Source organism: Oncorhynchus clarkii, chromosome 26, assembly GCF_045791955.1.
Source record: "Oncorhynchus clarkii lewisi isolate Uvic-CL-2024 chromosome 26, UVic_Ocla_1.0, whole genome shotgun sequence".
NCBI lineage: Eukaryota > Metazoa > Chordata > Actinopteri > Salmoniformes > Salmonidae > Oncorhynchus > Oncorhynchus clarkii.
The window spans coordinates 30,355,028-30,378,751 of NC_092172.1; the positions used below are offsets into that span (position 1 = coordinate 30,355,028).

General features: G+C 39.3%; 1 protein-coding gene across 2 annotated transcripts in view; it reads left to right on the top strand.

Annotated features, from left to right (window-relative positions):
- The window catches only part of LOC139385090 (protein unc-13 homolog C-like), a 235,673-nt gene extending 215,210 nt beyond the window's left edge, over window positions 1-20,463 (top strand). For both annotated transcript variants that reach the window (XM_071130138.1, XM_071130139.1), the window contains 2 exons: window positions 13,487-13,646; window positions 18,978-20,463. In XM_071130138.1, the coding sequence (XP_070986239.1) occupies window positions 13,487-13,646; window positions 18,978-19,266 (449 nt within the window). In that variant the 3' untranslated portion in view covers window positions 19,267-20,463. The remainder of the gene's footprint in view (window positions 1-13,486; window positions 13,647-18,977) is intronic.
- Window positions 20,464-23,724: the final 3,261 nt, after the last annotated feature.

The following is a 23,724-nucleotide window of genomic DNA, read 5'->3' on the forward strand; positions in this document are numbered from 1 at the left end:
AGTCAGACAGAGACAGAGACCAGCGGTTTAAACCTTATTTTACAGAACACTAGTCAGACAGAGACCAGTGGTTAAAACCTTATTTTACAGAACACTAGTCAGACAGAGACAGAGACCAGTGGTTAAAACCTTATTTTACAGAACACTAGTCAGACAGAGACAGAGACCAGCGGTTTAAACCTTATTTTACAGAACACTAGTCAGACAGAGACAGAGACCAGCGGTTTAAACCTTATTTTACAGAACACTAGTCAGACAGAGACGGAGACCAGTGGTTAAAACCTTATTTTACAGAACACTAGTCAGTCAGAGAAGGAGACCAGCAGTTTAAACCTTATTTTACAGAACACTAGTCAGTCAGAGACAGAGACCAGCGGTTTAAACCTTATTTTACAGAACACTAGTCAGACAGAGACCAGCGGTTAAAACCTTATTTTACAGAACACTAGTCAGACAGAGACAGAGACCAGCGGTTTAAACCTTATTTTACAGAACACTAGTCAGACAGAGACCAGCGGTTTAAACCTTATTTTACAGAACACTAGTCAGACAGAGACAGAGACCAGCGGTTTAAACCTTATTTTACAGAGCACTAGTCAGTCAGAGACCAGCAGTTAAAACCTTATTTTACAGAACACTAGTCAGACAGAGACAGAGACCAGTGGTTAAAACCTTATTTTACAGAACACTAGTCAGACAGAGACCAGCAGTTAAAACCTTATTTTACAGAACACTAGTCAGACAGAGACAGAGACCAGCAGTTAAAACCTTATTTTACAGAACACTAGTCAGACAGAGACCAGCGGTTTAAACCTTATTTTACAGAACACTAGTCAGACAGAGACCAGTGGTTAAAACCTTATTTTACAGAACACTAGTCAGTCAGAGACCAGCGGTTTAAACCTTATTTTACAGAACACTAGTCAGACAGAGACCAGTGGTTAAAACCTTATTTTACAGAACACTAGTCAGTCAGAGACCAGCGGTTTAAACCTTATTTTACAGAACACTAGTCAGTCAGAGACAGAGACCAGTGGTTAAAACCTTATTTTACAGAACACTAGTCAGACAGAGACCAGCGGTTTAAACCTTATTTTACAGAACACTAGTCAGTCAGAGACAGAGACCAGTGGTTAAAACCTTATTTTACAGAACACTAGTCAGTCAGAGACAGAGACCAGCGGTTTAAACCTTATTTTACAGAACACTAGTCAGTCAGAGACAGAGACCAGTGGTTAAAACCTTATTTTACAGAACACTAGTCAGACAGAGACCAGTGGTTTAAACCTTATTTTACAGAAGACTAGTCAGACAGAGACAGAGACCAGTGGTTAAAACCTTATTTTACAGAACACTAGTCAGTCAGAGACAGAGACCAGCGGTTTAAACCTTATTTTACAGAACACTAGTCAGACAGAGACCAGCAGTTAAAACCTTATTTTACAGAACACTAGTCAGACAGAGACCAGGAGTTTGAACCTTATTTTACAGAACACTAGTCAGACAGAGACCAAAGGATTAAACCTTATTTTAAAGAACACTAGTCAGACAGAGACCAAAGGTTTAAACCTTATTTTACAGAACACTAGTCAGACAGAGACCAAAGGTTTAAACCTTATTTTACAGAACACTAGTCAGACAGAGACGGAGACCAGCGGTTTAAACCTTATTTTACAGAACACTATTCAGTCAGAGACAGAGACCAGGAGTTTAATCCTTATTTTACAGAACACTAGTCAGACAGAGACCAGTGGTTAAAACCTTATTTTACAGAACACTAGTCAGACATAGACAGAGACCAGCGGTTAAAACCTTATTTTACAGAACACTAGTAAGACAGAGACCAGCGGTTAAAACCTTATTTTACAGAACACTAGTCAGACAGAGACCAGCAGTTAAAACCTTATTTTACAGAACACTAGTCAGACAGAGACAGAGACCAGCAGTTAAAACCTTATTTTACAGAACACTAGTCAGACAGAGACCAGTGGTTTAAACCTTATTTTACAGAACACTAGTCAGACAGAGACAGAGACCAGCGGTTTAAACCTTATTTTACAGAACACTAGTCAGACAGAGACCAGTGGTAAAAACCTTATTTTACAGAACACTAGTCAGACGGAGACAGAGACCAGCGGTTAAAACCTTATTTTACAGAACACTAGTCAGACAGAGACCAGCAGTTAAAACCTTATTTTACAGAACACTAGTCAGACAGAGACCAGCGGTTTAAACCTTATTTTACAGAACACTAGTCAGACAGAGACAGAGACCAGTGGTTAAAACCTTATTTTACAGAACACTAGTCAGACAGAGAGAAAGACCAGGAGTTTAAACCTTATTTTACAGAACACTAGTCAGACAGAGACAGAGACCAGCAGTTAAAACCTTATTTTACAGAACACTAGTCAGACAGAGACCAGCAGTTAAAACCTTATTTTACAGAACACTAGTCAGACAGAGACCAGTGGTTTAAACCTTATTTTACAGAACACTAGTCAGACAGAGACAGAGACCAGCGGTTTAAACCTTATTTTACAGAACACTAGTCAGTCAGAGACCAGCGGTTTAAACCTTATTTTACAGAACACTAGTCAGACAGAGACAGAGACCAGCAGTTAAAACCTTATTTTACAGAACACTAGTCAGTCAGAGACCAGCGGTTTAAACCTTATTTTACAGAACACTAGTCAGTCAGAGACAGAGACCAGTGGTTAAAACCTTATTTTACAGAACACTAGTCAGACAGAGACCAGTGGTTTAAACCTTATTTTACAGAAGACTAGTCAGACAGAGACAGAGACCAGTGGTTAAAACCTTATTTTACAGAACACTAGTCAGTCAGAGACAGAGACCAGCGGTTTAAACCTTATTTTACAGAACACTAGTCAGACAGAGACCAGCAGTTAAAACCTTATTTTACAGAACACTAGTCAGACAGAGACCAGGAGTTTGAACCTTATTTTACAGAACACTAGTCAGACAGAGACCAAAGGATTAAACCTTATTTTAAAGAACACTAGTCAGACAGAGACCAAAGGTTTAAACCTTATTTTACAGAACACTAGTCAGACAGAGACCAAAGGTTTAAACCTTATTTTACAGAACACTAGTCAGACAGAGACGGAGACCAGCGGTTTAAACCTTATTTTACAGAACACTATTCAGTCAGAGACAGAGACCAGGAGTTTAATCCTTATTTTACAGAACACTAGTCAGACAGAGACCAGTGGTTAAAACCTTATTTTACAGAACACTAGTCAGACATAGACAGAGACCAGCGGTTAAAACCTTATTTTACAGAACACTAGTAAGACAGAGACCAGCGGTTAAAACCTTATTTTACAGAACACTAGTCAGACAGAGACCAGCAGTTAAAACCTTATTTTACAGAACACTAGTCAGACAGAGACAGAGACCAGCAGTTAAAACCTTATTTTACAGAACACTAGTCAGACAGAGACCAGTGGTTTAAACCTTATTTTACAGAACACTAGTCAGACAGAGACAGAGACCAGCGGTTTAAACCTTATTTTACAGAACACTAGTCAGACAGAGACCAGTGGTAAAAACCTTATTTTACAGAACACTAGTCAGACGGAGACAGAGACCAGCGGTTAAAACCTTATTTTACAGAACACTAGTCAGACAGAGACCAGCAGTTAAAACCTTATTTTACAGAACACTAGTCAGACAGAGACCAGCGGTTTAAACCTTATTTTACAGAACACTAGTCAGACAGAGACAGAGACCAGTGGTTAAAACCTTATTTTACAGAACACTAGTCAGACAGAGAGAAAGACCAGGAGTTTAAACCTTATTTTACAGAACACTAGTCAGACAGAGACAGAGACCAGCAGTTAAAACCTTATTTTACAGAACACTAGTCAGACAGAGACCAGCAGTTAAAACCTTATTTTACAGAACACTAGTCAGACAGAGACCAGTGGTTTAAACCTTATTTTACAGAACACTAGTCAGACAGAGACAGAGACCAGCGGTTTAAACCTTATTTTACAGAACACTAGTCAGTCAGAGACCAGCGGTTTAAACCTTATTTTACAGAACACTAGTCAGACAGAGACAGAGACCAGCAGTTAAAACCTTATTTTACAGAACACTAGTCAATCAGAGACCAGCAGTTAAAACCTTAATTTACAGAACACTAGTCAGACAGAGACAGAGACCAGTGGTTAAAACCTTATTTTACAGAACACTAGTCAGACAGAGACCAGCAGTTAAAACCTTATTTTACAGAACACTAGTCAGACAGAGACAGAGACCAGCAGTTAAAACTTTATTTTACAGAACAGTAGTCAGACAGAGACCAGCAGTTAAAACCTTATTTTACAGAACACTAGTCAGACAGAGACAGAGACCAGTGGTTTAAACCTTATTTTACAGAACACTAGTCAGTCAGAGACCAGCAGTTAAAACCTTATTTTACAGAACAGTAGTCAGACAGAGACCAGCAGTTAAAACCTTATTTTACAGAACACTAGTCAGACAGAGACAGAGACCAGCGGTTTAAACCTTATTTAACAGAACACTAGTCAGACAGAGACAGAGACCAGCGGTTAAAACCTTATTTTACAGAACACTAGTCAGACAGAGACAGAGACCAGTGGTTAAAACCTTATTTTACAGAACACTAGTCAGACAGAGACAAGCAGTTAAAACCTTATTTTACAGAACACTAGTCAGACAGAGACAGAGACCAGCAGTTAAAACCTTATTTTACAGAACACTAGTCAGACAGAGACCAGTGGTTTAAACCTTATTTTACAGAACACTAGTCAGACAGAGACAGAGACCAGCGGTTTAAACCTTATTTTACAGAACACTAGTCAGACAGAGACCAGCAGTTAAAACCTTATTTTACACAACACTAGTCAGACAGAGACCAGTGGTTTAAACCTTATTTTAAAGAACACTAGTCAGACAGAGACAGAGACCAGCGGTTTAAACCTTATTTTACAGAACACTAGTCAGTCAGAGACAGAGACCAGCGGTTTAAACCTTATTTTACAGAACACTAGTCAGTCAGAGACAGAGACCAGCGGTTAAAACCTTATTTTACAGAACACTAGTCAGACAGAGACAGAGACCAGCAGTTAAAACCTTATTTTACAGAACACTAGTCAATCAGAGACCAGCAGTTAAAACCTTAATTTACAGAACACTAGTCAGACAGAGACAGAGACCAGTGGTTAAAACCTTATTTTACAGAACACTAGTCAGACAGAGACCAGCAGTTAAAACCTTATTTTACAGAACACTAGTCAGACAGAGACAGAGACCAGCAGTTAAAACTTTATTTTACAGAACAGTAGTCAGACAGAGACCAGCAGTTAAAACCTTATTTTACAGAACACTAGTCAGACAGAGACAGAGACCAGTGGTTTAAACCTTATTTTACAGAACACTAGTCAGTCAGAGACCAGCAGTTAAAACCTTATTTTACAGAACAGTAGTCAGACAGAGACCAGCAGTTAAAACCTTATTTTACAGAACACTAGTCAGACAGAGACAGAGACCAGCGGTTTAAACCTTATTTAACAGAACACTAGTCAGACAGAGACAGAGACCAGCGGTTAAAACCTTATTTTACAGAACACTAGTCAGACAGAGACAGAGACCAGTGGTTAAAACCTTATTTTACAGAACACTAGTCAGACAGAGACAAGCAGTTAAAACCTTATTTTACAGAACACTAGTCAGACAGAGACAGAGACCAGCAGTTAAAACCTTATTTTACAGAACACTAGTCAGACAGAGACCAGTGGTTTAAACCTTATTTTACAGAACACTAGTCAGACAGAGACAGAGACCAGCGGTTTAAACCTTATTTTACAGAACACTAGTCAGACAGAGACCAGCAGTTAAAACCTTATTTTACACAACACTAGTCAGACAGAGACCAGTGGTTTAAACCTTATTTTACAGAACACTAGTCAGACAGAGACAGAGACCAGCGGTTTAAACCTTATTTTACAGAACACTAGTCAGTCAGAGACAGAGACCAGCGGTTTAAACCTTATTTTACAGAACACTAGTCAGTCAGAGACAGAGACCAGCGGTTAAAACCTTATTTTACAGAACACTAGTCAGACAGAGACCAGTGGTAAAAACCTTATTTTACAGAACACTAGTCAGACGGAGACCAGCAGTTAAAACCTTATTTTACAGAACACTAGTCAGACAGAGACCAGCGGTTTAAACCTTATTTTACAGAACACTAGTCAGACAGAGACAGAGACCAGTGGTTAAAACCTTATTTTACAGAACACTAGTCAGACAGAGACCAGTGGTAAAAACCTTATTTTACAGAACACTAGTCAGACGGAGACCAGCAGTTAAAACCTTATTTTACAGAACACTAGTCAGACAGAGACCAGCGGTTTAAACCTTATTTTACAGAACACTAGTCAGACAGAGACAGAGACCAGTGGTTAAAACCTTATTTTACAGAACACTAGTCAGACAGAGACAGAGACCAGGAGTTTAAACCTTATTTTACAGAACACTAGTCAGACAGAGACAGAGACCAGCAGTTAAAACCTTATTTTACAGAACACTAGTCAGACAGAGACCAGCAGTTAAAACCTTATTTTACAGAACACTAGTCAGACAGAGACCAGTGGTGAAAAACTTATTTTACAGAACACTAGTCAGACAGAGACCAGTGGTTTAAACCTTATTTTACAGAACACTAGTCAGACAGAGACAGAGACCAGTGGTTTAAACCTTATTTTACAGAACACTAGTCAGACAGAGACAGAGACCAGCGGTTAAAACCTTATTTTACAGAACACTAGTCAGACAGAGACCAGCAGTTAAAACCTTATTTTACAGAACACTAGTCAGACAGAGACCAGCGGTTTAAACCTTATTTTACAGAACACTAGTCAGACAGAGACAGAGACCAGTGGTTAAAACCTTATTTTACAGAACACTAGTCAGACAGAGACAGAGACCAGGAGTTTAAACCTTATTTTACAGAACACTAGTCAGACAGAGACAGAGACCAGCAGTTAAAACCTTATTTTACAGAACACTAGACAGACAGAGACCAGCAGTTAAAACCTTATTTTACAGAACACTAGTCAGACAGAGACCAGTGGTTTAAACCTTATTTTACAGAACACTAGTCAGTCAGAGACAGAGACCAGCGGTTAAAACCTTATTTTACAGAACACTAATCAGACAGAGACCAGCGGTTTAAACCTTATTTTACAGAACACTAGTCAGAGACAGAGACAGAGACCAGTGGTTTAAACCTTATTTTACAGAACACTAGTCAGACAGAGACCAGCGGTTTAAACCTTATTTTACAGAACACTAGTCAGACAGAGACAGAGACCAGCAGTTAAAACCTTATTTTACAGAACACTAGTCAGTCAGAGACCAGCAGTTAAAACCTTATTTTACAGAACACTAGTCAGACAGAGACCCGCAGTTAAAACCTTATTTTACAGAACACTAGTCAGACAGAGACCAGCGGTTTAAACCTTATTTTACAGAACACTAGTCAGTCAGAGACAGAGACCAGCGGTTAAAACCTTATTTTACAGAACACTAGTCAGACAGAGACCAGTGGTAAAAACCTTATTTTACAGAACACTAGTCAGACGGAGACCAGCAGTTAAAACCTTATTTTACAGAACACTAGTCAGACAGAGACCAGCGGTTTAAACCTTATTTTACAGAACACTAGTCAGACAGAGACAGAGACCAGTGGTTAAAACCTTATTTTACAGAACACTAGTCAGACAGAGACAGAGACCAGGAGTTTAAACCTTATTTTACAGAACACTAGTCAGACAGAGACAGAGACCAGCAGTTAAAACCTTATTTTACAGAACACTAGTCAGACAGAGACCAGCAGTTAAAACCTTATTTTACAGAACACTAGTCAGACAGAGACCAGTGGTGAAAAACTTATTTTACAGAACACTAGTCAGACAGAGACCAGTGGTTTAAACCTTATTTTACAGAACACTAGTCAGACAGAGACAGAGACCAGTGGTTTAAACCTTATTTTACAGAACACTAGTCAGACAGAGACAGAGACCAGCGGTTAAAACCTTATTTTACAGAACACTAGTCAGACAGAGACCAGCAGTTAAAACCTTATTTTACAGAACACTAGTCAGACAGAGACCAGCGGTTTAAACCTTATTTTACAGAACACTAGTCAGACAGAGACAGAGACCAGTGGTTAAAACCTTATTTTACAGAACACTAGTCAGACAGAGACAGAGACCAGGAGTTTAAACCTTATTTTACAGAACACTAGTCAGACAGAGACAGAGACCAGCAGTTAAAACCTTATTTTACAGAACACTAGACAGACAGAGACCAGCAGTTAAAACCTTATTTTACAGAACACTAGTCAGACAGAGACCAGTGGTTTAAACCTTATTTTACAGAACACTAGTCAGTCAGAGACAGAGACCAGCGGTTAAAACCTTATTTTACAGAACACTAATCAGACAGAGACCAGCGGTTTAAACCTTATTTTACAGAACACTAGTCAGAGACAGAGACAGAGACCAGTGGTTTAAACCTTATTTTACAGAACACTAGTCAGACAGAGACCAGCGGTTTAAACCTTATTTTACAGAACACTAGTCAGACAGAGACAGAGACCAGCAGTTAAAACCTTATTTTACAGAACACTAGTCAGTCAGAGACCAGCAGTTAAAACCTTATTTTACAGAACACTAGTCAGACAGAGACCCGCAGTTAAAACCTTATTTTACAGAACACTAGTCAGACAGAGACCAGCGGTTTAAACCTTATTTTACAGAACACTAGTCAGACAGAGACCAGCAGTTAAAACCTTATTTTACAGAACACTAGTCAGTCAGAGACAGAGACCAGCGGTTTAAACCTTATTTTACAGAACACTAGTCAGACAGAGACCAGCAGTTTAAACCTTATTTTACAGAACACTAGTCAGACAGAGACCAGCAGTTAAAACCTTATTTTACAGAACACTAGTCAGACAGAGACCAGCAGTTAAAACCTTATTTTACAGAACACTAGTCAGACAGAGACAGAGACCAGCGGTTTAAACCTTATTTTACAGAACACTAGTCAGACAGAGACCAGTGGTTAAAACCTTATTTTACAGAACACTAGTCAGACAGAGACAGAGACCAGCGGTTTAAACCTTATTTTACAGAACACTAGTCAGACAGAGACAGAGACCAGCGGTTTAAACCTTATTTTACAGAACACTAGTCAGACAGAGACGGAGACCAGTGGTTAAAACCTTATTTTACAGAACACTAGTCAGTCAGAGAAGGAGACCAGCGGTTTAAACCTTATTTTACAGAACACTAGTCAGACAGAGACCAGCGGTTAAAACCTTATTTTACAGAACACTAGTCAGACAGAGACAGAGACCAGCGGTTTAAACCTTATTTTACAGAACACTAGTCAGACAGAGACCAGCGGTTTAAACCTTATTTTACAGAACACTAGTCAGACAGAGACAGAGACCAGCGGTTTAAACCTTATTTTACAGAGCACTAGTCAGTCAGAGACCAGCAGTTAAAACCTTATTTTACAGAACACTAGTCAGTCAGAGACCAGCGGTTTAAACCTTATTTTACAGAACACTAGTCAGACAGAGACCAGTGGTTAAAACCTTATTTTACAGAACACTAGTCAGTCAGAGACCAGCGGTTTAAACCTTATTTTACAGAACACTAGTCAGACAGAGACCAGTGGTTAAAACCTTATTTTACAGAACACTAGTCAGTCAGAGACCAGCGGTTTAAACCTTATTTTACAGAACACTAGTCAGTCAGAGACAGAGACCAGTGGTTAAAACCTTATTTTACAGAACACTAGTCAGACAGAGACCAGCGGTTTAAACCTTATTTTACAGAACACTAGTCAGTCAGAGACAGAGACCAGTGGTTAAAACCTTATTTTACAGAACACTAGTCAGTCAGAGACAGAGACCAGCGGTTTAAACCTTATTTTACAGAACACTAGTCAGTCAGAGACAGAGACCAGTGGTTAAAACCTTATTTTACAGAACACTAGTCAGACAGAGACCAGTGGTTTAAACCTTATTTTACAGAAGACTAGTCAGACAGAGACAGAGACCAGTGGTTAAAACCTTATTTTACAGAACACTAGTCAGACGGAGACCAGCAGTTAAAACCTTATTTTACAGAACACTAGTCAGACAGAGACCAGCGGTTTAAACCTTATTTTACAGAACACTAGTCAGACAGAGACAGAGACCAGTGGTTAAAACCTTATTTTACAGAACACTAGTCAGACAGAGACAGAGACCAGGAGTTTAAACCTTATTTTACAGAACACTAGTCAGACAGAGACAGAGACCAGCAGTTAAAACCTTATTTTACAGAACACTAGTCAGACAGAGACCAGCAGTTAAAACCTTATTTTACAGAACACTAGTCAGACAGAGACCAGTGGTGAAAAACTTATTTTACAGAACACTAGTCAGACAGAGACCAGTGGTTTAAACCTTATTTTACAGAACACTAGTCAGACAGAGACAGAGACCAGTGGTTTAAACCTTATTTTACAGAACACTAGTCAGACAGAGACAGAGACCAGCGGTTAAAACCTTATTTTACAGAACACTAGTCAGACAGAGACCAGCAATTAAAACCTTATTTTACAGAACACTAGTCAGACAGAGACCAGCGGTTTAAACCTTATTTTACAGAACACTAGTCAGACAGAGACAGAGACCAGTGGTTTAAACCTTATTTTACAGAACACTAGTCAGACAGAGACAGAGACCAGCGGTTAAAACCTTATTTTACAGAACACTAGTCAGACAGAGACCAGTGGTTAAAACCTTATTTTACAGAACACTAGTCAGTCAGAGACCAGCGGTTTAAACCTTATTTTACAGAACACTAGTCAGTCAGAGACAGAGACCAGTGGTTAAAACCTTATTTTACAGAACACTAGTCAGACAGAGACCAGCGGTTTAAACCTTATTTTACAGAACACTAGTCAGTCAGAGACAGAGACCAGTGGTTAAAACCTTATTTTACAGAACACTAGTCAGTCAGAGACAGAGACCAGCGGTTTAAACCTTATTTTACAGAACACTAGTCAGTCAGAGACAGAGACCAGTGGTTAAAACCTTATTTTACAGAACACTAGTCAGACAGAGACCAGTGGTTTAAACCTTATTTTACAGAAGACTAGTCAGACAGAGACAGAGACCAGTGGTTAAAACCTTATTTTACAGAACACTAGTCAGACGGAGACCAGCAGTTAAAACCTTATTTTACAGAACACTAGTCAGACAGAGACCAGCGGTTTAAACCTTATTTTACAGAACACTAGTCAGACAGAGACAGAGACCAGTGGTTAAAACCTTATTTTACAGAACACTAGTCAGACAGAGACCAGTGGTAAAAACCTTATTTTACAGAACACTAGTCAGACGGAGACCAGCAGTTAAAACCTTATTTTACAGAACACTAGTCAGACAGAGACCAGCGGTTTAAACCTTATTTTACAGAACACTAGTCAGACAGAGACAGAGACCAGTGGTTAAAACCTTATTTTACAGAACACTAGTCAGACAGAGACAGAGACCAGGAGTTTAAACCTTATTTTACAGAACACTAGTCAGACAGAGACAGAGACCAGCAGTTAAAACCTTATTTTACAGAACACTAGTCAGACAGAGACCAGCAGTTAAAACCTTATTTTACAGAACACTAGTCAGACAGAGACCAGTGGTGAAAAACTTATTTTACAGAACACTAGTCAGACAGAGACCAGTGGTTTAAACCTTATTTTACAGAACACTAGTCAGACAGAGACAGAGACCAGTGGTTTAAACCTTATTTTACAGAACACTAGTCAGACAGAGACAGAGACCAGCGGTTAAAACCTTATTTTACAGAACACTAGTCAGACAGAGACCAGCAATTAAAACCTTATTTTACAGAACACTAGTCAGACAGAGACCAGCGGTTTAAACCTTATTTTACAGAACACTAGTCAGACAGAGACAGAGACCAGTGGTTAAAACCTTATTTTACAGAACACTAGTCAGACAGAGACAGAGACCAGGAGTTTAAACCTTATTTTACAGAACACTAGTCAGACAGAGACAGAGACCAGCAGTTAAAACCTTATTTTACAGAACACTAGTCAGACAGAGACCAGCAGTTAAAACCTTATTTTACAGAACACTAGTCAGACAGAGACCAGTGTTTTAAACCTTATTTTACAGAACACTAGTCAGTCAGAGACAGAGACCAGCGGTTAAAACCTTATTTTACAGAACACTAATCAGACAGAGACCAGTGGTTTAAACCTTATTTTACAGAACACTAGTCAGACAGAGACAGAGACCAGCGGTTTAAACCTTATTTTACAGAACACTAGTCAGAGACAGAGACAGAGACCAGTGGTTTAAACCTTATTTTACAGAACACTAGTCAGACAGAGACCAGCGGTTTAAACCTTATTTTACAGAACACTAGTCAGACAGAGACCAGCAGTTAAAACCTTATTTTACAGAACACTAGTCAGTCAGAGACCAGTGGTTAAAACCTTATTTTACAGAACACTAGTCAGACAGAGACAGAGACCAGCGGTTTAAACCTTATTTTACAGAACACTAGTCAGACAGAGACAGAGACCAAAGGTTAAAACCTTATTTTACAGAACACTAGTCAGACAGAGACCAGCAGTTAAAACCTTATTTTACAGAACACTAGTCAGACAGAGACCAGCAGTTAAAACCTTATTTTACAGAACACTAGTCAGACAGAAACAGAGACCAGCAGTTAAAACCTTATTTTACAGAACACTAGTCAGTCAGAGACAGAGACCAGCGGTTAAAACCTTATTTTAGAGAACACTAGTCAGACAGAGACAGAGACCAGCGGTTAAAACCTTATTTTACAGAACACTAGTCAGACAGAGACAGAGACCAGCGGTTTAAACCTTATTTTACAGAACACTAGTCAGTCAGAGACAGAGACCAGCGGTTTAAACCTTATTTTAGAGAACACTAGTCAGACAGAGACAGAGACCAGCGGTTAAAACCTTATTTTACAGAACACTAGTCAGTCAGAGACAGAGATCGGCGGTTAAAACCTTATTTTACAGAACACTAGTCACATCAGATCTTTTTCAGAGTTGATATAATTGGCCAAAAGATACATTTTTGAAAACTATTTCAAAATTTGGCTGCCTGTGTAAATGCAGCCTGAGTGACTCACACTCAATGACCAGTAGTTTAAGAACAAGTGTTTTATTTAAAAGTACATGGACCAGGGATTTTAGAACAAGTATCCTATTTCAGTTTGCATCGTGGATGGATGGATATGGGTGGGTGAGTGGGTGGATCAATATGTGCATTGATGGATGATTTGATTGACTGATTGATTGACTGATCGACTGATTGATTGACATATGTTTTATTGATTGATGTGTCTCTGTCATTTCTCTCCAGTGGTGGGGGTCAACAACCTAAGCTGGCAGACCAATGCCATGTTCCGACCGTTCGTGGAGGTGAATGCGGTTGGGCCGCACCTCGCCGACAAGAAACGCAAGTTCACCACCAAGACCAAGAACAACAATTGGTCACCAAAGTACAACGAAACATTCCAATAGTAAGTCTGCTTTATTGTCTAAAGTAAGTCTGGTTTATTGTCCAAAGTAGGTCTGGTTTATTGTCCAAAGTAAGTCTGGGTCTACTGAGCCAGCTGCATTTAAAGCACAATGTGGAGCCTGTGTCCCAAAAGCATCCTATTTATTTTACACCGAGGGTACTAAACATTAGGAACACCTTCCTAATATTGAGTTGCATTGCTTTTGCCCTCAGAACAGCCTCAATTTGTCGGGGCATGGACTCTGCAGGGTGTCGAAAGAGTTCCACAGGGATGCTGGCCCATGTTGACTCCAATGCTTCCCACATTTGGCTTGATGTCCTATGGGTGATGGACCATTGTTGATACACACCGGAAACTGTTGAAAAACCCAGCGGCGTTGCAGTTCTTGACACACTCAAACCAGTGCTACCTACTACCATACCCAATTCAAAGGCACTTAATGATGGTGTCTTGCCCATTGGCACATACACAAGCCATGTCTCAATAAGGCTTAAAAATCCTTCTTTAACCTGTCTCTTCCCCTTCATCTACACTGGTCAAAGTGGATTTAACAGGTGACATCAATAAGGGATCATAGTTTTCACCTGGTCAGTCTATGTCATAGAAAGAGCAGGTGTTTTCTGTTTTGTACCATGCCCTGGTCAAAAGTAGTGCACTACATAGGGAATAGGGTGCCATTTGGGATGCCGACAGGGTTTAACTATCAGCTGCATCCAATCCTCTCACTGTGTTTATGATAGTGAGCCAGATGTCTGTGAAGTGCCGTCAGAGAGCGAGAGGGATCATCTGTAGTGCCTATGTGGTCTCTGGTGCTCTTTTAATGGCAGCGTCCACTGAGATCAATGTCAACACGAACACCGTCTGCAAATACATGCACTTCTTTTTCTTTCTATTTTTCATTGCACCAAAGAAAACAACTGATAGACAACAATACAGATAAAAACATATTTAAAACATCTGATAGACAACAATACAGATAAAAACACATTTAAAACATCTAATAGACAACAATACAGATAAAAACACATTTAAAACATCTGATAGACAACAATACAGATAAAAACACATTTAAAACATCTGATAGACGACAATACAGATAAAAACACATGTAAAACATCTGATAGACGACAATACAGATAAAAACACATTTAAAACATCTAATAGACAACAATACAGATGAAAACACATTTAAAACAACTGATAGACAACAATACAGATAAAAACACATTTAAAACATCTGATAGACAACAATACAGATGAAAACACATTTAAAACATCTGATAGACAACAATACAGATAAAAACACATTTAAACATCTGAGACAACAATACAGATAAAAACACATTTAAAACATCTGATAGACAACAATACAGATGAAAACACATTTAAAACATCTGATAGACAACAATACAGATGAAAACACATTTAAAACATCTGATAGACAACAATACAGATGAAAACACATTTAAAACATCTGATAGACAACAATACAGATAAAAACACATTTAAACATCTGAGACAACAATACAGATAAAAACACATTTAAAACATCTGATAGACAACAATACAGATGAAAACACATTTAAAACATCTGATAGACAACAATACAGATGAAAACACATTTAAAACATCTGATAGACAACAATACAGATGAAAACACATTTAAAACATCTGATAGACAACAATACAGATAAAAACACATTTAAAACATCTGATAGACAACAATACAGATAAAAACACATGTAAAACATCTGATAGACAACAATACAGATAAAAACACATTTAAAACATCTGATAGACAATAATACAGATAAAAAACACATTTAAAACATCTGATAGACAACAATACAGATAAAAACACATTTAAAACATCTGATAGACAACAATACAGATAAAAACACATTTAAAACATCTGATAGACAACAATACAGATACAAACACATTTAAAACATCTGATAGACAACAATACAGATAAAAACACATGTAAAACATCTGATAGACAACAATACAGATAAAAACACATTTAAAACATCTGATAGACAACAATACAGATAAAAACACATTTAAACATCTGAGACAACAATACAGATGAAAACACATTTAAAACAACTGATAGACAACAATACAGATGAAAACACATTTAAAACAACTGATAGACAACAATACAGATAAAAACACATATAAAATACCTGTGTGCAGGTGTGGTCGGAAGCCCAAGGGCTGACATGAAAACCACACCACCAAAATAATATATACAACAGATAAGTACCAAAATAATATATACAACACATAAGTACCAAAATAATATATACAACACATAAGTACCAAAATAATATATACAACACATAAGTACCAAAATAATATATACAACACATAAGTACCAAAATAATATATACAACACATAAGTACCAAAATAATATATACAACAGATAAGTACCAAAATAATATATACAACACATAAGTACCAAAATAATATATACAACACATAAGTACCAAAATAATATATACAACACATATGTACCAAAATAATACATACAACACATAAGTACCAAAATAATATATACAACACATAAGTACCAAAATAATATATACAACACATAAGTACCAAAATAATATATACAACACATAAGTACCAAAATAATATATACAACACATAAGTACCAAAATAATATATACAACACATAAGTACCAAAATAATATATACAACACATAAGTACCAAAATAATATATACAACACATAAGTACCAAGATAATATATACAACACATAAGTACCAAGATAATATATACAACACATAAGTACCAAAATAATATATACAACACATAAGTACCAAAATAATATATACAACACATAAGTACCAAAATAATATATACAACACATAAGTACCAAAATAATATATACAACACATAAGTACCAAGATAATATATACAACACATAAGTACCAAAATAATATATACAACACATAGGTACCAAAATAATATATGCAACACATAAGTACAAAAATAATATATACAACACATAAGTACCAAAATAATATATACAACACATAAGTACCAAAATAATACATACAACACATAAGTACCAAAATAATATATACAACACATAAGTACCAAAATAATATATAAAACACATAAGTACCAAAATAATATATACAACACATAAGTACCAAAATAATATATACAACACATAAGTACCAAAATAATATATACAACACATAAGTACCAAAATAATATATACAACACATAAGTACCAAAATAATATATACAACACATAAGTACCAAAATAATATATACAACACATAAGTACCAAAATATAAAAGGTTTATTAAAACAGATAACAAAACCTACTAATTATAAACTTATAAATTATTTGATCAGTAATCACACAAAAGAATAACAAAAAAATAATGTTTAAATGTGTGTGTGTGTGTGTGTGTGTGTGTGTGTGTGTGTGTGTGTGTGTGTGTGTGTGTGTGTGTGTGTGTGTGTGTGTGTGTGTGTGTGTGTGTGTGTGTGTGTGTGTGTGTGTGTGTGTGTGTGCGCGCGCATTTGAGTGTGTGAGAGTTAGGCTTTGTGGAGGAGATTACGGAGTAGTTTGGTTCATCAGGCTGACCTCCAGTCTTCGCTTGGAGTTATCGAGGGATGATGATGTTTTGGCAATGTAAGAATTCCAGAGTATGGTACCTCTGTATCTGATAGAGAATTGACTATGTGAGGTGTGGCAGTGGGTAGGGTGAAGGTTATCACAGTGTCTTGTATTATACAGATGGATTTCAGAATGAACCTGGAAGAATCCATTGAAGGGTTTAGTTCAACTGTCTGGGAAGTATTTGTAGATCAAAGTGCATAATTGGCATACATTAATGTCATAAATAGACAAGCTATTGAGTTTCTTAAACAAAGGTGCAGATGGTTCCAGGTAATTAGAGGAGGTTGCTAGTTTATATATTGTGTATGATGAGTCCTTTGTATAGGTAGGAGGCATATGTACTGGCCCAGTATTACAGTAAATGAGATATGAGTAAATGAAGCTATAGAATAGAGTTAGGAAGCAAGCCTGACCACTAATCTTTCTGATGATACCAACAGATTTCATCACTTTGCTGCAGACAAGTTGAATATGATCTTTCCAGGATAACTTTCATCAATTAGAGCTCAGAGGAATCTAGTGGATGTGACTTGTTCCATTTAATTCCCAACAATTAAGATTCTGGCTTTTATATATATATATACACACTACCATTCAAAAGTTTGGGGTCACCCTCATTTCAGTAAGTCACAACAATGAAACCTCTCCTGTCATAGAGATGTCACCGAACCAGCATCTCTCACTGACAAATTGTACATATTATTATACACATTATTATACATCCTGCTACGGGACAAAGCCATCTGACCTCTTGTGAAATGCTATGTCCTCATTGATATTAGACTTGGTACATAGGGAGAGTGGCGTGTGTGTTTGTGTGTGATTTCTGTGTGTTTGTGTGTGGTTTCTATGTGGGTGTGTGTGTTTATGTGTGGTTTCTGTGCGTGTGTGTGTTAGTGTGTGGTTTCTGTGCGTGTGTGTGTTTGTGTGTGGGTTCTGTGCGTGTGTATGATTGTGTGTGGTTTCTGTGCGTGTGTGTGTTAGTGTGTGGTTTCTATGCGTGTGTGTGTTTGTGTGTGGTTTCTGTGCGTGTGTGTGTTAGTGTGTGGTTTCTGTGCGTGTGTGTGTTTGTGTGTGGTTTCTGTGCGTGTGTATGATTGTGTGTGGTTTCTGTGCGTGTGTGTGTTAGTGTGTGGTTTCTATGCGTGTGTGTGTTTGTGTGTGGTTTCTGTGCGTGTGTGTGTTTGTGTGTGGTTTCTGTGCGTGTGTGTGTTTGTGTGTGGTTTCTGTGCATGTGTGTGTTAGTGTGTGGTTTCTGTGCGTGTGTGTGTTTGTGTGTGGTTTCTGTGCGCGTGTATGATTGTGTGGTTTCTGTGTGTTTGTGTGTGGTTTCTGTGCGTCTGTGTTTGTGTGGTTTCTGTGTGTTTGTGTGTGGTTTCTGTGTCTGTGTGTTTGTGTATGGTTTCTGTGCGTGTGTGTGTTTGTGTGTGGTTTCTGTGCTTGTGTTCGTTTTATCCAACTAACTTTTAGCTCTCTGGTGTCTGGTCTCTGACTGATTGAGTTCCGTTGTCTAATCAATCAATCAATGAATCAATCAGTCATACAACATGACATGTCCTCTCTTCTCTGACTGCGTGTTGTTGTTGTTAATGAAGATGTTCTATCTATCCTGTTCAATAAACTACAAATATAGTAGAGGAATGGGACTGATATTGATCATGTTGTTGTCTCTCTTCCTCCCCAGTGTTCTGAGCAATGAGTACGGTCCAGAGTGCTACGAGCTGCACGTCTCAGTGAAGGACTACTGCTTCGCCAGAGAGGACCGTATCATCGGCATGGCGGTGCTCCAGCTCAGAGACCTGGCCGACCAGGGGAGCTGCTGTGCCTGCTACCCCCTGGTGAAGAGCATCTCCATGGACGACACCGGACTCACCATCATGAGGATACTCTCTCAAAGGACCAACGACGAAGTGGCCAAAGAGTTTTGTCGTCTCAAGACCGACGTACGCTCTTCAGAGGAGGTGGCCTCCTAGTATGGAGATGTGAGGGAGGAAGGGATGGAATGAATGGATGATTGCATGGAAGGGAAGAGAGGAGGGGAAGAGTGGGAGTGAGGCACGGGGAAGGAAGGAAGGAAGGAAGGAAGGCAGTTGAGGAGTTGTGTTGTCTGTTTTTGTGCATGTGCGTAAAACATCTGTTGGAATGTTAATTTTAAACTACAGTATGTACCAGTGTTTACTTACCGTATGCTCAATATTAAGTACTATATTCTACAAGTTATGTTAACGAAACATGAAATACCTTTTTGTAAAACATTTAGATTTGTTCCAATAAAGTGCCAAACCAGAGGAAAAATAGTACAACAACAAAACAAACAACAAAAGATAACAGTGATGAATTATGGTGAAACTTAATGTTTGATGAAAAATTTGCTTGATTATTTGGTTCAGTGTAAAATCATTCTCTCAAAAAAACGGTGGCGTTTTAATCGTTAAAAATCGTTCATTTGCACCCTCGTTTTGTTTACTCGTCCCCTCACACAGCACTTGTTGTGCATGTCCCGTTTACAACCATGTCTCTTCCATCATCTCACAGTGACCACAGGGTCGGGGTCCATGTACCCTGGCCCTAAAACTCTTTGTATTTAAGCCGAAACCTGAAAAGAGACCATTTTTTTAATGGCGATGACTGCTATGTAAACCTTCATAGGTGTTTGTAATTTTATAACCATGACAACAACGAAAAGCCTCCAGTGCTGTCAGTCTACACAGAAAGGGTGGATCCTATTTTCTCTTTTTGCCTGTAATCTTTCCGTTCGGCCATCGGCTTCCAGCCTTTCTGTACGACCACTGTGAACACGAGCTTTGGAAGGCAAGCCTAGATAACATTGCTGACGGTTTGATATTGTTGTTTTGTCATATTTATTAAGATAACTTTGTTCCTGAGAAACTGCCAAAGTTATATAAAAATGTTTGTACAAAAGCAATCCATTACATGTATGAAAAATATATATGTACATGTGAACTATTTAGTTTTACAATGCTAAATATCTGATTGTTGATGGGTGGTTCTAGAACTATTGTTTTGAGTTTGTGTGAAGATTTCAGAGTCGCAAAATGTTACTTTACACATGAGTTGAATTCAGCTTCTGCCATTTGGTTTATTTTTCTTCATAAAGGAACGAGTCTAACATTGGGTAAATATGCAACATTCCTATGTATTGCACTGATGGCGAATTGTATGTCATGTAAATATATTTAGTGAGAAATTGTACAAAACAACCGTCTCCTTTATTTCCAACACATTGTTCAAAGTGTTTTTGTTGTTGTTTAGTAATCTGATACATTCATTCAGTGATATAATCCTATATGCTGTAGCCTCTATATACAGTATCTATTGCCAGATGAAATGTCACGTCTCAAATGGAATGACAGAGTAATGTACCGTATGGCCCACAGAGATCCTATAAATCACTAGAGTTCTACTTCATTCTATTGTATGAACCTTCCCACATAAAGATGCAATCTGTAACTTCATTGTCCCCTGTGGCCCTGGGCTCAAATGAAACCCACCTAGTAATCAACTCTAACCTTTCCTACCCCTCTCCTGGGGGTCCACCAGACAGTGCTCATTTTCGTGCTAGCCCTGACGTTCCAAGGCTGAGAATACTTTAACACTAATCAGTAGAGGACATTTTCAATGCCCCTTTTGAAGCTCAGAGTCAGAATGAAATTACTCACAGGTCCTGTTCAGACTGGGTGTGTCAAAATGGTCAAATGTAGTGCACTATATTGTAAATATGGTGCCACTTGAGAAGCTAACCAATAGAGAACACCCACCATGGGCTATCCTTCTGTGTAGTCCAGAGGCAGCTAGCTAGCTAATCTTAGCTGTTTGCTTGTTATTGTGGACAGCTGAAAGGCTTCAATAGACAGACCAGTCTTTAATTAGTCTATACAAAGGGCATTTCAGGAATTTGGAACTGTAAGGTTCTATCTGCAAAAAGATGATTCTGAGATAACTGGCTTTGAAGTTTCAAACCCTCATTGGTTTGAATGGTGTCAGACATGTCTATATTGTATTATTTTGAACTTAACTACATTAATTGAAACTAAAACAAGAGGCTCCCACGCTGAGGTCTGTCCAACGCTGGTCGGACCAAGCTGGTCCGACCAAGACTCCACACTCCAAGACTGCTTCCATCACGTGGACTGGGACATGTTTCGTATTGCGTCAGACAACAACATTGCCGAATACGCTGATTCGGTGTGCGAGTTCATTAGAACGTGCGTTGAAGATGTCGTTCCCATAGCAACGATTAAAACATTCCCTAACCAGAAACCGTGGATTGATGGCAGCATTCGCGTGAAACTGAAAGCGCGAACCACTGCTTTTAATCAGGGCAAGGTGTCTGGTAACATGACCGAATACAAACAGTGCAGCTATTCCCTCCGCAAGGCTATCAAACAAGCTAAGCGTCAGTACAGAGACAAAGTAGAATCTCAATTCAACGGCTCAGACACAAGAGGCATGTGGCAGGGTCTACAGTCAATCACGGACTACAGGAAGAAATCCAGCCCAGTCACGGACCAGGATGTCCTGCTCCCAGGCAGACTAAATAACTTTTTTGCCCGCTTTGAGGACAATACAGTGCCACTGACACGGCCTGCAACGAAAACTTGCGGTCTCTCCTTCACTGCAGCCGAGGTGAGTAAGACATTTAAACGTGTTAACCCTCGCAAGGCTGCAGGCCCAGACGGCATCCCCAGCCGCGCCCTCAGAGCATGCGCAGACCAGCTGGCCGGTGTGTTTACGGACATATTCAATCAATCCCTATACCAGTCTGCTGTTCCCACATGCTTCAAGAGGGCCACCATTGTTCCTGTTCCCAAGAAAGCTAAGGTAACTAGCACTCACTTCCGTCATCATGAAGTGCTTTGAGAGACTAGTCAAGGACCATATCACCTCCACCCTACCTGACACCCTAGACCCACTCCAATTTGCTTACCGCCCAAATAGGTCCACAGACGATGCAATCTCAACCACACTGCACACTGCCCTAACCCATCTGGACAAGAGGAATACCTATGTGAGAATGCTGTTCATTGACTACAGCTCGGCATTCAACACCATAGTACCCTCCAAGCTCGTCATCAAGCTCAAGACCCTGGGTCTCGACACCGCCCTGTGCAACTGGGTACTGGACTTCCTGACGGGCCGCCCCCAGGTGGTGAGGGTAGGCAACAACATCTCCTCCCCGCTGATCCTCAACACTGGGGCCCCACAAGGGTGCGTTCTGAGCCCTCTCCTGTACTCCCTGTTCACCCACGACTGCGTGGCCACGCACGCCTCCAACTCAATCATCAAGTTTGCGGACGACACAACAGTGGTAGGCTTGGTTACCAACAACGACGAGACGGCCTACAGGGAGGAGGTGAGGGCCCTCGGAGTGTGGTGTCAGGAAAATAACCTCACACTCAACGTCAACAAAACTAAGGAGATGATTGTGGACTTCAGGAAACAGCAGAGGGAACGCCCCCCTATCCACATCGATGGAACAGTAGTGGAGAGGGTAGCAAGTTTTAAGTTCCTCGGCATACACATCACAGACAAACTGAATTGGTCCACTCACACAGACAGCATTGTGAAGAAGGCGCAGCAGCGCCTCTTCAACCTCAGGAGGCTGAAGAAATTCGGCTTGTCACCAAAAGCACTCACAAACTTCTACAGATGCACAATCGAGAGCATCCTGGCGGGCTGTATCACAGCCTGGTACGGCAACTGCTCCGCCCTCAACCGTAAGGCTCTCCAGAGGGTAGTGAGGTCTGCACCGGGGGCAAACTACCTGCCCTCCAGGACACCTACACCACCCGATGTCACAGGAAGGCCATAAAGATCATCAAGGACATCAACCACCCGAGCCACTGCCTGTTCACCCCGCTATCATCCAGAAGGCGAGGTCAGTACAGGTGCATCAAAGCTGGGACCGAGAGACTGAAAAACAGCTTCTATCTCAAGGCCATCAGACTGTTAAACAGCCACCACTAACATTGAGTGGCTGCTGCCAACACACTGACACTGACTCAACTCCAGCCACTTTAATAATGGGAATTGATGGGAAATGATGTAAATATATCACTAGCCACTTTAAACAATGCTAGCTTATATAATGTTACTTACCCTACATTATTCATCTCATATGCATACGTATATATACTGTACTCTATATCATCGACTGTATCCTTATGTAATACATGTATCACTAGCCACTTTAACTAAGCCACTTTGTGACTCATCTCATATGTATATACTGTACTCGATACCATCTACTGTATCTTGCCTATGCTGCTCTGTACCATCACTCATTCATATATCCTTATGTACATATTCTTTATCCCCTCACACTGTGTACAAGACAGTAGTTTTGGAATTGTTAGTTAGATTACTTGTTGGTTATTACTGCATTGTCGGAACTAGAAGCACAAGCATTT